General features: G+C 35.8%; 1 protein-coding gene across 2 annotated transcripts in view; it reads right to left on the bottom strand.

The window, feature by feature from the left end:
• The window catches only part of KYNU (kynureninase), a 103377-nt gene that overhangs the window by 77814 nt on the left and 8752 nt on the right, over nt 1–16811 (bottom strand). The window contains exon 3 of one of the 2 annotated variants that reach the window (XM_084891911.1): nt 2333–2438. In XM_084891911.1, the coding sequence (XP_084748037.1) occupies nt 2333–2438 (106 nt within the window). Of the gene's footprint in view, nt 1–2332; nt 2454–16811 lie in introns of both variants that reach the window. The other variant, XM_084891910.1, reaches the window with a different exon arrangement.

Raw genomic sequence — 16811 nt, 5'->3', positions numbered from 1 at the left:
ATGTTTAAATCGTTAAACATATTTTGAAAACATTTCTAGTTTCAGCTTTATCGGTAATTATTAGGTGTGAGGATCACCGAAGGAGGAATGCACGAGGCTGAAAGGGGTAAAGAATTATGTATTTATTAGGGCATCTGGGAAATCAGATGGGATGAGCCCCCAAATGGCACCAGAACCTAGGGACGGGGAGTCAGAGATTTCAAAGGACTCTAGGTGGGCTTTTTCTGGGCGGAGAATTCTCTGGGTGGGTCTGGAGGAGAAAGGTAATGAATGGTCTTAGCAAGTGGGATATGGTCTAAGTGAAAGGAAATGTCTATTGTGAAGTGGTTTAAGGCAGTTCCCGGAGGGAAGGGGGGTTATCAGTTCAATTATTTGCATTGAATTCTTTGACCAGACCTAACACTGGGGAACAATAAGAAGTAGATAAGATTTGAGATTTATAATATTGCTGAGAATATGAATCTGATGAAAATAGACATCCTTAAACTGCCTATTAATGCAATGGATTTTCAGGAGGGAAAATCAGTTCCTTTGAGAAGGTTGGGATTAAAGAGGTTAAGCATTCAGGTAAACAAAGTGTGTGAAAGGTTTCATAGGCAGAAAAGTAAAAGTAGAAGAGAAGAGATGGAGAAAAGAAGAGATCCTGATTTAAGACCCCTGGATGGTAGCAGGGAAGCTGCTTAGCTCAGCCCAAGAGGAGCATCTTCTCAATAATTGTGTTCAGTTTGGGGAGGAAAGTGCCTTCTGCTCCACTCAACCTCGACCCAACAATTTTTATTTCCTTATTTATAAAAATTACTGTGATAGAAGTTAGCCAAGAACTAATCATAAAAACACTAAATTGAATCCCAAATGTTAACACCTTTTATATAGTCATCCTATATAATAAAGAGTTAATACCCTCATGCCCTAACAACTAATTAGCAGGAGGCTGTGTCCCCAGGCCAATGCCAGTCAGGGATGTGACTGACGCTGCATCCCTACCCGTCGCTGGCTGGGAACATGATATGCCAGCAGAGCTTGACGGGAGTGGGGTCGGCCAGGTCTGGTTCTCACCCAATGGGGATGGGGCAGGCTGGGTCTGGGTTTCTTGTGATTTCAAGGCACTGTGGGTGGGCGGTCACTTGACTTTGGGTCCTATAGCATGCCCCAGACTCTGACAGGAGGGAAGAAGGAGCTGGATACCCACACCAAGGACCCACACAACAGGGTCTTGGCAGTTAGGGGAAATCAGGCTGCCAGGGGAGAGCAGTTAGAGGTGATTAGTCCAACAGGGGAGCAGTTAGAGCAGTGTTTCCCAAACTCCTCTCATGATGAGAATCACCTGGTGGAGTTGTTAAAACACAGATTCCTGAATCCCAACTAAGAAGTGCTAAACTAGAATTTTTGGGAACATATAGGTAAAATTGTATACTTAACTAGTGCTCTAAGACAGATGTTATATACAGAGCACTAAGTTAGGTATGCAATTTTACCTATATGTTCTCAAAAATTCTAGTTTAGCACTTCTTAGTTGGGATTCAGGAATCTGTGTTTTAACAACTCCACCAGGTGATTCTCATCATGAGAGGAGTTTGGGAAACACTGAGTTAGAGGTATCAGGCTGGCAGGGGAAGGCAATTAGGGGTGATAAGGCCAGCCGGGGAGCAGTTAGGAGTATCAGATTGGAAGGCAAAAGCATTTAGGAGGGATCAGGCAGGCAGACAGGTGAGCAGTTAGGAACCAGTGGTCCCAGATTGTGAGAGGGGTGTCTGACTGCCAGTTTTGGCCCGATCATAGTCAAACATCCCCTGAGGGTTCCGGATTTGAGAAGGTGCAGGCCAGGCTGAGGGACTGATCCCCCATCCCTGTGCATGAATTTTATGCACCGGGACTCTAGTACTATATAATAAAAGGGTAATATATAAATTGACCAAACAGCGGAATGACCAGAATGTCCGTGGCCCCTTGCACCAGCCAGTCCACCCTGATGGTGCCCATCAGGTGGGCCAGATGGACCCTACCAGTGTACAAATTTGTGCATCAGGCCTCTAGTTAAAGAAAAAAATACAATAATTACATGTTTTAAATGTGACAACTCAGGAAAGGGATTTAAATTTTTAAATATTTTAAAAATGGTATTCTTGAGTCTGCCAGTAACTTGCCCTGTGACCTTATTTGCTGATCTTCAGTTATTTCGTCAATAAAATACAGTATCAAATGACATGATGACTAAGATTCCTTTGTACCCTAAAATGCTATTAAACACCTTTCCAACCATTAGACAATCTAGTGTGATTTTTAAATTCTTCTGTGAGATGTTGAATGACAGCTTTTGAAAAAAAATACTTACATTTTGGCCCACTTATCTAGTTCTTCTTCCAGATACGTTTTAACCATTTTTGGTTGAAGGCCAAGAGAATTTCCCAATAAATAGACGGCATTTTCATCCTTATTCACTAATGATAAATCAACTGGAATAGAAGAAAATGTACAAAATGTTTAATAAATTAATTCATATTCTTCCATTTGGCATTGCTAAGCCAGTGCAAACAGTAAATACGATTAACTTCAAGAAGGACAATAAATAATAGCTAGTTTGGCTCAGTGCATAGAGTATCCTGAAGAGTCTGGGGTTCGGTTCTGGTCAAGGGCATGTACCTAGGTAGCAGGCTCAATACCCAGCCCTGGTTGGGCTTGTGCAGGAGACAACCAATTAGTGTCTCTCTCACATCAAAATTTCTCTCTGTCTTTCTCCCTACTTTCCACTCTCTCTAAAAATTAATGGAAAAATATCCTAGGGTGAAGATTAACAAAAATACATACATACATAACTTTAATTCTTCCCAAGGATAACGTCAGATTTTGTAAATAAATAAATAAATAAATGATATTTCCATCTATATTTTAAAATAATTACACCTATAGAATCATTTCTTGAGGTCTTTCATTTATATTTTGCTCCATGAGAAAATCAATTACTTCCAACCATAAATACCCAAAGGAATTAGAAAAGTTTTAAAAGCAGTATTTTTAGAGGAAGTATGTCAGCCTATCCAGTCAGAGTGAAAAGTTAAAGAATTCAGGCAAGTACTAACCCTCTGTATTAATGTTATAGATTTGCCAAATTAAAAAAAATATATAATTGATGACATATATCAATACAATGAAGTAGATATATTGTATGGTTACATTTTTTTTTCCATTCTCTGTTTCTATACACATATGTTAGTACATATAGAGGCAAAGGTTATTCTCTATATCTACTTCTTATTCAAATAAATCAGAACTTTAGTGATTTGTCTGTATTATAAGTCTCCCTTGACTGAAACAAATGCAGTTTCACTAGCAAACTAATCCATGTGCTTAAACTATAACCTAGAAATGTACAAGTTTGTAATTGTGTTCTACTAAATTTTTTTCTTAATTCTATGTGGAAAAAAAAGTACCTTCTGGCTAATAATTCATTTGCATCATTTGGCAATATATTTGTCTTTACTTTAGAATACCAAATTAAACCTCTCCAGACTTCTTAAGACATATCATCTATTACATCCTGATCACTTCTATAGATATTGTGCCTCTCTTTCACAGTCACCTCTTAAGCCTGACCCAGTGAAAAAACTGTAAATATTGTTTCACACATTTAAATTGGATTCATTAGCAGTTCTTTGTTGACCTAGAGAACAAATATTGAAAGAATTTATTTATAATTCAAGGGTATTAAATTTGTGTATCATGGGTCAAATTTCAACTAAGAACTCAAATAAGTACTTAATAAAGACAGAACATGTCCTGTGTGTGTCAGCCCCATGACTGATCAAAGCTGAGGAGGCAACAACTCAGATTTCTATCCCCATTGTATGAGTTTTGTTCTTTCATTGTTGATGCTTTTACAGACAAATAGGTAGTGGGCTGCTTTTATTTAGAAAGCCATTTTTAAAGTATGCTAAATGTGAAAGAAAAACATAATTATAAACCAAATCATCTTGCCTCATGTCAACCCAAAATATGTTTCATTATGTATTAGCCTTATCTTTCTCAGACTTCTGCTCTTCAAACAAATTTTACTTAAGACTCATTCCTCCACATATGTAATATCTCCTGCAGGTCCCACACTTGTAGGAATTATAGATTGTTTCTTCTCTCTCTCTCTCTCTCTCTCTCTCTCTCTCTCTCTCTCTCTCTCTCTCATACACACAAACACAACACTGCCAGAATGGCTTGTTTTCTTAGAGAAAATAAAGTTAGCAATGTAACAAAGTGAGGATAGTTGGCACCATAATATAAACCAGGGGTCCTCAAACTTTTTAAAGTGGGGGCCAGATCACGGTCCCTCAGAGAGCTGGAGGGCCGGACTATATGAACTACTAATTCCTACTGTAACACCTCGGCTGCGCTCACTGCCCAAAAAACCTGGCGGGCCGGATCAGACTCCTCTGCGGGCCGCATGTGGCCCACGGGCTGTAGTTTGAAGACCCCTGATATAGACCTACTGTATAACCACACCTCTCTCCCACTCTCCCATCAGTAACTTGATAAGGGAGGAGATACAGAAATCAAATGATAGCAATAATCTTTGAGGATATTGACATAGCTGCTGTACAAAGAATCCATCAAACATGTAAATATTATGTTTATAATGATACGAATCAAAGTTATCACCCTTTCCCCCTTCTCTCCCTTCTACTCTTTATTCTTTATCACAACTCAGCAACTCTTTCTATATATTATATACAAGGGGAAAGGAAACTAAGTTGAACATTGCATTCCCAAATTGTGATCGGCTTCCCTACCTTCCAATTAATGGATTCTTTATGTGTTCCCTGAATGTCCGTCCTGCATTTGTGCCAACAGGAACCATTGGTTGGGATACCAATTATCTGCTAGATGACTCATTGCTTCCCATCCTCAAGACTGTCATGTCAATTGTTACTGACTGCCACACCCATCATTACTGATCATCACCTGCTGTTCTTTTTGAGTCTAGAGTCTTCTGGGAAACAGCCATGACAATTTGACCTCTAGATGAGAACATACTTCTTACTGTTTCAGGGCCAGGGCAAGGTATTTACAGAACTAAATACCTTGTGGGCTTGTTTATTCACGATGTGCTCATGGCCTTGGGAGAGTTCCCTTTACAAAAGCATTCACTGCACTTATTCTTTGTTCCAAAGTCAAGTCTGTACTGACATCAACCAGTCACTCCTGTTCTTCAGGATTTTTGCTGTCTGTTGACAAATTTTTAACATATTGATTTGGTATTTTCCCAAAATATATACAGTGGAACCTTGTTTCTCCAACTTAATTTGACTGTCAGTCAAGTCTCTATCTTCTTTCAATCCTCCTTGATCTGGAGATAGCTTCCTGTTATTTACTATCTGTATTAGTTTGCTAGGTATTTTGTAACAAAGTTCAACAAACTGGGTTATTAAAAGGCTGTTTGAAATGGAATACTTTTTCCCATTAGAAATAATGTAAATTGAATTAATCCATTCTAGACCTCCAAATGATTCCCTGTTTTAACCTTTCTTATATACACTACATTTCTATTGTACTCTTTAACATATAAATAAAGGCTTTTGAAACAAAAAGGACATGGAATGTAAATGAAAATTTAACAAAAAGGAAAGAAAATGTACAGTAAAAACTGAAAATTTTACAATAATTATAAGCTGCAACAATAGTAAAAATGCCACAAAAAATATTCATAGCACAATATCCTGAGATTTTAATAGTGGTAAACTAACTCATATTTGTGAATTCTCTCCTTTGTTTGTCACCTGAGAAGTCTGTGACTCATCATACAGGTATCAGCATGAAAGGGTTGTTAGGTTGTGAAGTGAATTGCTCCAGATGGAAGATGTCTGAGGAACAAAATTTCCACTGCATTTTATCAATTATGACTCAATGTTTCTTTTCTTTGAAGTAGGAGTTGACAATTTGGGCATGAGTTCTTGTAATTTCTCAAGAACCTTTTTTGTTTTCTCAGCCACTTCCTTTAAAGGCCTATTCACAAAGGACATGCAGCTTACTGCAAACTCTCCCTTTAAAAACCAAACCTCTGCTTGATTAACATGTCATTTTGATGGGTTAAGTCTTAAGATTGACTAACTCTTCTTTTAATGTCTTTACTTATTTTACTTGTGAAGATCTGCCTCCTTTGGCTTTATGTCCATCTAATGTTTGGGATGAAGTAAATAAGGGTTTCATTTCTCTCCTCTGAATCCATATTAATCCTGTCCAGATTTACTGGTACTCTGAAAAATTGTGATATGTGATTTTGTGTTTGTTTTATTGATTTTTAGAGACAGAGAAGAAGGGTGAGAGAGAAAAAAACAAAAACAAACAAACAAAAAAACACAGCAATTTGTTGTTCCACTTACTTATGCATTCATTGGTTGATGCTTGTATGTGCCCTGTCTGGAGATCGAACCTACAATCTTGGTGTATCAAGATGACATTCTTACAAGCTGACCTACCCAGCCAGGGCTTGATTTTGTGTTTAAGTTAGATAATTTGCTACATTTGCTCTGTTAGACTAAATAGGCACAACACACAAGTAATGATTTTCAAGGTAGACCAAACAAAGCCTTTTCTGTCAAAAACCAGAAAGTAAACATTTTAGGCTTTGTGGAACTTACAATTCTTGCTGCAAGGACTTGTTTCTATCATGGTGGCATAAAAATAGCCATAGAAAAATATGTAAATAAATAAATGTGGATGTGTTCTCATTAAACCTTATTATTTGAAAAAAATATATATTTGCCGACCCTTTTCCTAAGGTCATTCTCCAAATTCTGGCACAAATTGGACATGCTGCAAGAGTTCATGAATTTCCTATGTCAGTCAAGTCTCTATCTTTTTTTGTTTCTTTTTTAATATATTTTATTGATTTTTTACAGAGAGGAAGGGAGAGAGATAGAGTGCTAGAAACGTCGATGGGAGAGAAACATGGACCAGCTGCCTCTTGCACAGTCCCCACCGGGGATGTGCCCTTAACCAATTTACATGCCCTCGACCAGAATCGAACCCGGGACCTTTCAGTCCAGAGACCGAAGCTCTACCGCTGAGCCAAACCGGTTTCAGCAAGTCTTTATCTTTTTTCAATCCTCCTTGACCTGGGATAATTTCCTGTTATTCACCATCTGTATTAGTTTGCTAGGTGCTTTGTACAAAGTTCAATGAACTCGGTTATTAACCAACAGAAATTTATTATCTCAGCATTCTGGAGGCTGTAAGTCCAAAATCAAGGTGTTGGGAGGATTTGTTCTCTCTGAAGGCTGTGAGGGAAGGATCTGTTATAGGCTGCTCTACTTGACTTCTAAATGGTTGTCCTTATGATCACCAATGTTCTCCCTGCATGTCTCAAAATTTCCCCCTTTTATAAGTCATACTGGATGAGAGCCACCCTCATAGCCTCATTTTAACCTGATGTATCTTAAAGACTCCACCTCCTTTTGAGGTCACATTCTGTGGTTCTAGGGGTTAGGGCTTCAAAACATAAAATTCTTAGGGAACTCAGTTCAACCAATAACACACTCCTTAAAGGTTTATTTGATCTCAAAAGGTCTAAGAACTCTTAAGAACTCAAGAGTGTTAGCTTTCCATAAATAGGCCTCACCTTAATTCGGCCTTAAGTCTTAGAGGCATCTGGCTGGAGGCCTCATCCCTTGACAAAGGTTACAATGGGATTGCTATAGAAGTTCAAGATTCTGGAAATTAATTTGATTGCTTCTGAGTAATATTTTACCTGCATTAAAAATGCTGATCACTCTAAACTTTATTTGGTTATTCTTTTAGTTTATTTATATGTTCCAAATTTAACCAAGGAACCAGTTTCATTTATGCAAGATTAGAACAGGAACTATAAAGTAACTAATTTGTTTTTACAAATTGAAGAGAAAATATAGAAGTAAGGCAATGGTTTGACAAAAAGTAAAGGTAAGTTCTAAAGATATTTAAACTGACTTGTCTATATAAATATTTTTTAAAATTAATTTGTTATTAAAAGTATCTCAAATTTGTATGCTTTTATTATCAGATACCAGTGTGTATTTTTAATATATATGTCATGGGTGGGGTAAATGTATACATATAAACCAACATTAAATGGGACTGTCAGTGTAAAATAAGTATCAACATTTCTTATCAGAATTGCAGAAATGTAATTCATTCCATATAATTAATGTTTATTGTTATAATATTATTAGATATTTTTATTAGACTAAAAGACTAGTTTGCTAACTTATTTTGACCCATTTTTAAGTCAATATTTCACTTTTTAAAAATTAGTTTAAGTTGATATATTTTTTTTGAATTTAGGAATTTCACTTTCTGCTTATTACACACTTCAAAAGTCTAAGATACAACTTGATATAAAGGAGCAAAACTGATTCAAAGCTTAGCTCTATGATGTAAGGAAGAGTTGATTTCTCAAAAGTTATCTTGGGAAGCATTATTCTGGGATTGGTTACTGCGACAGCAAGATTTTCTTATTTTTTGCTTAAAAATGTAGGGGAATGTCAGTGGATAGAGCTTTGCTCTGCAGATTGAAGGGTTCTGGGTTTGATTTAGGTCAAGTGTACATGCCTGGGTTGCGGGCTCAATCCCAGAAGGGGGCATGCAGAAGGCAACCAATCAATGATTCTGTCATGATTGATGTTTCTATTTCTCTCTCCCTGAACCTTCCTCTCTGAAATCAATAAAAACATATTTTTTTAAAAAATGTAGAATAATTTATATTTAAGAGATATTTTCCTCCATATTTATATGAAAAAATGAAAGCCCATTCTTTTAAGGGCCATGTGACAAGAAGATTTAGGTGTTCCATTAGAGTGTTCTTTTGATTAGAAATCCTAGGCTAAAATCCCAACATAGTATGACTGCTCATTTGAGAAATCTAAGGATTTCGCTTGCAAATTTAACAAGGAAAAAAGAAGAATCACGAAAAGAAAGGAAAAGAAAAGGCCCTTGCTAAAGATATTGCAATGTTTCTACAGATTGGTGAACATGAAATTGTTGCTGATTGTATTGCCCTTAGTAATGGGAAGCATAAAGATTCAAGCTTTGCTTGTTTCATTTGTATTTTGATTATTTGGATCCTTTGTAATATCAAGAAGATTATAAGCACCTAATATGAATTTGTTGGATAAGAGCTAATTGTAAAATTGTTGCAATCTAAATGCTTGCGATACTAATGTGATTGGGTTGTTGTTGTCAATACTGAATTGAATTTGGTGATTTGGGATACTAATGAACTAGGATTGATGTCTATGTCCATTAATCTCTGAGATCATATTCCTCTTAAAAAGTAGGTCAAAATGTCATCTGTAGACAAATAATGTCCAGAAGCAAACCACTGGTCCCAGAACTTATCACTTTTATTAAATGACACATAGAGCACCGCATCTCACAATTCCTAAGGACCAATTCTGGGTTTGGTTATTAGAATGAAAAACTAGCTTACTAACATATTCTTCTTGTTGAAAAAATATTTTAAAATAAGTTTTCTTTCTTTTTTGTATAATTTCAATTTAATAGTTGTTTTTTCTCTTTAAGTACAAAACCTATTTTTTTGTCTTTTATATTTCAGAGAAGTCTAAGACACAACTTGACCTAGAGGAGCACACTTCATTCTGACACACTCCATTCACTGACTAGCACTTTAGAATCTGCGAAGTCTGAAATACAAATGTCAATAGGCTTATCAAGGGAAGAAAACAAAACTTTGAACTGCCATCAGAATTTGGCATTGAATTTTTAATTTTGTTTCCACCTTTGAGAAATGGCTCCTATCTTGGTTTCAAAGACATCCTGATACCCCAAATTATATAGTGTATGTATGGACTGTAAGAGCTCCAAGAGAAGCCTAGTATTTCCACATCTGACCCTTAGAAAATTACTAGGGGCCAGCTAAAGAGAGATGAGTAAATTACACCCACTCTCTTGTTTCCCCCCTATCTTTTTTTCCCCCCTGTGATCTCCCATAATAATCACTAGTCAATCCTGTGACAGTGGTGGCAGTTATAACAGCAGCAGCTGCACATACACCCAAACTACTGAGAAAGAAAACATTTCTTTCTAACCAAAGGAAGGACAGTTCTAAGAATGTAGGATAACTCTGGTTGCTTTTGTTCTTTGCCCTCGTGCCTTACCAGAAGCAAGCATAATCACAAGAAGTGCTTAACAAAATGTGTAAACTATATTTTAGTTTTTTGACCAGAGGAAAATGGACTTGGGCATCTGGGAACAGGTTTTAGGCAAAGAGGGAGCTGAAGAAAATGATCATATAAAGTTGTACATAAACTCCCTGAGCTCACTCTGAACTATACTTGAATGTATAATATCTAACCCTAAACAATGTAAGAAAACATTGAGAATTGATCCCAGATTTTAAATTGCTGACTAAGTGGTCTATGTGCAGGACAAATCTTTGCAGACTAAACTTATCTGGGTAGACTAGGTGCTAAAGAAAACCAAAGGAAATGAAAAATATCAACTCTCACCATAGGATGCAATGACCCTAAGTCTAATAAGATAATATTTAAAATATATAGATAAAATTCAAAATTATTCAATATAAAACTAGAGGGAGCAGTTGGCCAGCCAACCCTGCCCCCTGGTCCAACTCCCAGTCAAGAGGACAATTTACATATTAGCTTTTTGTTATATAGGATTATATATTATATATTAACTTTTAGAAAAACCATTAAAAAAACAAAAAAAACTATTAAGATATATTTCAAAATTTGATGTAAAATATAATGCTATACCAAAAAATTCCCTAAAACAAAGCATCATTTTTATGAAGACAAAAAAGGGGAAAATAAAGGTTTTAAAAAACGACAAACTAAAAACAAAAGTGATAGACCTACATCTAAACATATCAATCATCACATTAAACATAAATGGTCTAAATGCAGCAATTAAAAGTCAATTATTGCCAAGATAAATTAAGTGACCAAACTATGTTGTGTCTATAAGCATTCTGAGTACTTTATTGTAATGATATTGATAGGAAAAACATAAAAGGTAGAAAAAGACATGTCATGCAAACACTCACCAAAATGAAACTTGATCAGTATTGATATCAGACAAAGTAAACTGCAGAGCAAGCAAACTACCAGAGATAAAGTATGGTATTGCATGATAATAAATGTATCGATTCAGCGATTAGATACAACAATACCAAATGTGAGTGCATCCAACAACACCAACACATACAAAGCAAATACTGAGGAAAAACTAAAAGGAGAAATGGGAAAGCCTATACAGTTACCTTTGAACATTTCAATGAGTGCCCATCTCTCAATAATTAACATAGTAAGTAAATATAAAAACAGTAAGGATATAAAACTGAAAAAAAAAAAAACCCATCAAGCAAATGAATATAATTTATGTTTATTGAACATTCCAACAAGCAATGGAGTAAACCTTCTTTTAAATGTACATAAAGTGTTTATCAAGACAGACCATTGTCTGGGAGGGAGGGGGGGGGGGCGGAAACCTGAGCAAATTTAAAAAAACTAAACCCATACAGTGAATGTTTTGTGACCATAATAAAAATAAATAAGTGATAAATAATTAAAAAAAACACACTAAAAATAACAGAAATAATTCTAAATAAAACATGGATCAAAGAAACCTTTGAAACTTAAATTTGGGTAAGGAGTTCTTTGATAAAAAGCATAATCCATAAAATAAAAAATAAAAAACCAATATATGAGGCATCCTCAAAATTAAAAACCTCTGGTCTCTGTGAAAGATTCCATTATGAGAAATGAAAGATAAGCTCTGGACTTGGAGAAAGTATTTTCATATCACTTATTCAACAAATGAGTTATGTACTGAGTATATAAAGGACTCTGAAAAATCACCATTTTAAAAATTGTTAAAATATTTGAGCAACGACTTTAAAAAAAAAATCTTCATTCTACTTTCTTTATTTCTCTAGTTGTAGGACTTCCATTCAGCCAGATTGTAGGCAGTTCTGAATAATGGTGTTCTGTATTTTAGTTGTAATTTGGATGTGGTTGTGGGAGGCGGTGAGTACCCATGTTTATCTATGCCACCATCTTGGTTCTCCAAGAGCTGCATTTTTTTTTTAAAAGAAAATATGTGGATAGTTCACAATCTCATACAACTATTACTGCTAAATTTCAATAGCTATTAGGGAAATGCATATAATATCTCAAATGAGATATTACTATACACATTAGAATAAGTTTAAAAAAAAGAACAAAAATATGACAATACCAACTGCTAGTAATAATGGGGAACAATAGGTACTCACACTTTGCTGATAGCAATGCAAAATGTTTCAACTACTCTGGAAAACAGATTAACAGCTCTTTCTACTGTTAAAAATTTATTCGTAGTATGATCCCACAATCTATTTACAGCATGCTAGACCAGGGGTTGACAAGTTATGGTTTGTATACCAAATCTAGCCCTGGTTAGTTTCTGTATAGTCTACAAGCTAAGAATTAAAAACAAAAAACAAACAAACAAAAAAACCCAACATATTTAATTGAAAGAAGGGAGGGGGGGGGGAGGGAAGATGAGAAAGTGAATATGTGGTCTGCCAAGAGTAAACTATTTACTATCTTACATTTCACATGCACAAAATAAGTTTGATAAAAACTTTACATTCACACAAGCATTGTATATGATTGTGTATAGCAATTACTCATAAACACCAAAACTGGACACAACCTCAAATGTCCTTTTGAAAATCAAATCATACCAGTTCAACCATCTTCATTGAGCTTATAGTCAATCCTTGTGAAGAGAAAACGGTCACTGCCTTTATAAGCTGCTTTGTAGCAATATGCCCTGCTTCTCAGTCCAGGTTTGGGTGTGAGTGCTCTTGGTGGGTGCACAACAAATTGTTCCTAAGTAATGCTTCACTGATTCATTTGGTTTTACTTAGGCTATTTCTGAACCTTTGACATTCATAGCCTAGCGCCAGAAGTGGGGTCCAAAGAAGACAAACCCCCACAACCTGAGGGTAGTGGGAAAAGCAGGTCCTGCTGCCCACAGAGTCCTCTGTACTCACTCACAGACCTTGGACTTGTGGGGTAAGTCTGTTACATCTGAGCTCTGCTCTTTACATTCTGCGTTCTCCAACTTTATTATGCACACTGACTTTCTGTTTCTGTTTGTTCTGTTGTTTCGTTGTTAAAGCTTCTTGGTAAGTTATCCATCTTTTTCAAAAAGGGGACAACACATGATTCCTGGTATTTTGAAATAGCTGTTGGGAAACCTAGCTAACACATTGCGTACCAGTTGTTTGAGTGCCAGCTTTACTCAGTGGCCAGATAAGTTTCTATTGAACGAGTGCAAATAGTTTACAAAGTATAATACTTTAAAAAGATATTAGTTTGTAATAACATATAATAAAGAACTTCGAAATGCAACGGGTATTTAATTTTAAGGTCTGCCTTCAACATTTATGTAAAACACTGTGTGATATGAAAACACGAGAATGCTCATGGTCTGCCCGCAGTGTGTTAAGAAGTTTTAGGGAATTCAAAGGCAAGATAGGTTTCATTTCTTTGTTCAGGATCCTGCTCCTTTCTGAAAAAAAATGGGGCCTCTCTTAGATAGTTTAAAATGGTCATCAGCATTCTCAGAAAAAATTGTTTTAGATAAGTCCACCTTAAGGGGCTTCCTTAAAAAGAGAGGATCTCATATTTCTTGGAGACAATATGATGCATTTTTTTGCTTGGTATAAAAAAGCTTCTAAAAGACAAAATGACTCCCAAAATAGCTTTAAAAGCATTCAAAAAATAAAAATATTTAGTAAAAGTTTTTGGCCATTTGAGCAGATAACCTTAACATAGTCTATCTGACAGAAACACTATTTGGATCCAACTATTCTTTTGAGTTTTGTACTTGAGACATAGCTAATTTTTTTTTAACTATAAGATTAATGTCTGTGTCTATATGTATGCTTGTGTGGGCCTATGTATGTATTTTATAGATACATGCTATTTTTCTACCTCTGGATGGTATTATCAAAATTAATTTGTAAAGATAGCTATTCAATTATTTTTTAAGCCAACCAATAGCTCTATACACTAAGTATAGACTTGGAAATATACACTGAGTGGACAGATTATTATAATCTCTGAATGCATAATAATCTGGCCACTCATATATATATATATATATATATATATATATATATATATATATATATTTAATTTTTATTTATTTATTTATTTATTTATTTATTTATTTATTTATTTGAGACCCAGTGCATGAATTCATGCATGGCATGGATTTGCCCATGGGTGTGGTCCAGCCAGCTTGGCCAGAGGGAGGGGACATGAGCAGTTGGCCAGCCGGCCTGCTGGCCAAATTCCTGGTTGAGGGGACAATTTGCATATTTAGACTTTTATTATATAGGCTATACACTGAGTGGCCAGATTATTATGTGTTCAGAGATCATATAATCTGGCCACTCAGTGTAGAATCTCTTTCTCTGTTTTGGCTGTGGTCTTCAGAACAATGCTGAACATAAGCCCAACACAAGCTGAGTAAAAATATTGTTTACCTTTTCTCTAATAACAACTCAGAAACCCTCCAAGAATAGAGAAAAACTTACTTATTTTGGTAAAACTTTCTATTAGAAATCTACAGTAAACTTAATATTTAATGGCAAAATATCAGAAAACTACAGGCTATGCCTATAGCGTTTTCTTAGTATTTTCTAAAGCCTATATTGGGAGTTGTGATTCTTTCACTTGCCCAAAACTTTTTTATTTGTGTTCTTTTTTTTTCATTATTCAGAGTTCCTGAAGAACATTTGTTCTTGATATTATGCTAGTCTTTTTACAATAGTTTGAAATACAATATCAGTTTTAAATGTTTTTAGATGGTTTTAATAAGCTACTGGTGGTGTAGTCTTATCTTGACAAAAAAAGAAATTTCAGCATCAACTATCCTTGAGTCTGATGCTCTTGTGCAGTACAAACTTGAGTAGCCACCAGCTCATCTTCACCTCTGTGCCCATGGGGCACACTCTGCTCAGTTGGCATCTCTGCCATGTTTCCTTCCCTGACTACCCTGGTAAAATAACACTTCTCCCAGCTGCCCTCCAAACACTCACAGTAAGTACATTACTTACTGTTTGTAAGGGTGTTTATTATCTGTCTCCTCATACCTCAACAAAACTTCAGGCATGTGATAACTGTGTTCTTTAGTTCACAGATAAACTGTCCTGAAAATAGTTGCATGGACAGAGAAATGCCCACAAAGGTGTTGAAAGGATGAACCCTCAGAGAATAATAATCACCTAGAGTGAGAGTAAGAATTAATTGATCCAACTACCTATCACACCACCCTCAGTGATCTAGAATGGACTCCCGTCAAAGCCTCTGATTTAGTAATTCAGGAGTGGGACCCAAGAACTTGCAAGTTCTAGAAAAATCTGTGGTGATCCTCAGGCAGCTGGTCAGGAGGCTACATGCTTTGACAATGCCTAATTTTAGAAACTCTGGAGGGGTAATGATGCAAATTTTCGTGTCATTCAAAACTACTTTTTAAATAACAAATAGTTTAAATTTTTTTCTCAATTATTCATTTAAGTTTTAATTTAATACTTCAAATTTTATTTTCAAATTATATATTATGTCTTATAGCAATAAGGATGCAAGGACTTAGTTATCCTTATTGGAATTGTGGTTATCATCTCTGTACAGAAGTCACTCTGTACAGTTGAGGACTTGAAGGCAGATGGTTGAAATCTAAGAAGATAAACATTTTTCTTGGAACAAAGCTAATTATAAGTTGCCATCAGACTGTTATTGTGGCTAGAATTCCAGAAATGGTGTATATAAGTTCATTTTCTATTTATTCTTTGTGTATTATATCACTTTGGCTAATAGCTGGTTCTAAATAAAATGGTTCAAATTTCAAGATCTTCATTTTTAAAATGTAATTCTTCAAGTAGGATGGCTATAAAATATGTTAACACCATATTTTCCTGAGAACCAGTCCTGAATGCCAAGAATCGGGGTCAGTAATGACAGCAACACCATGGCAATTAAAGTCCATTCTGCAGGTTTGAATATAATACATCTATTTGTTAATCTGAAAGTTTGGACAAAATTTTTAAGTTGTGTGGAAATATCTCCTTATGCAATCTGATAGAACTTGAATCTATCATGGAAAGGTGGGATCACACTCTGCTGAGTTTTGTGATTTGGTGGTTTCTTCTATTAAAACATCATCCCCAGCCCAACCAGCATTGACTTATGAACCAGGAGGTCATGGTTCAATTGCTGGTCAGGGCACATGCTCAGGTTGTGGGCTCGTGATCCCCGTTGTGGGGCGTGTAGGAGGCATCTGATCAATGATTCTTTCTTATCCCTGATGTTTCCCTCTTTCTCTCTCTCTGTTTTTCTCTCTTCCCCCTTGCTCTTCCTCTCTGAAATCAACATGAGGATATAAATTGTGTTAGTTAATAAGTGTTAGCTTCAGTAACAGAAAAAGAAAAAAAAAATCCAACATATCATTTTAACTTTATGTATACCCCTTTTTTTTCAAAAGCTTTTTATTCCTGAAAATTCAGGGTTGGGTCTTACCTCAAATCCTTATGCTATTGTATAGAATAAAGGCCTCCTAAGAAAAGAAAGTCAAAGACACCCACCCCTTACTGCATCATCTCTCGTGTCCAGGAAGAGGTCACTGCTCATAAGTGTGTGACTAGATGTGGCCCTTCATTCTCCCAGACAACTCAGCCCAACCTGAAGGCACAATGAACCACTTTCTCTCCTCAGTGCTTCTGCCATGCTCTTCCTTCTCTCTGTAATACCACCATC

This window comes from Pipistrellus hanaki (assembly GCF_964339955.1).
Source record: "Pipistrellus hanaki genome assembly, chromosome: 8".
Lineage (NCBI taxonomy): Eukaryota > Metazoa > Chordata > Mammalia > Chiroptera > Vespertilionidae > Pipistrellus > Pipistrellus hanaki.
The sequence above is the reverse complement of the archived record's forward strand: the minus strand, read 5'-3'. Positions and strand labels throughout refer to the sequence as shown.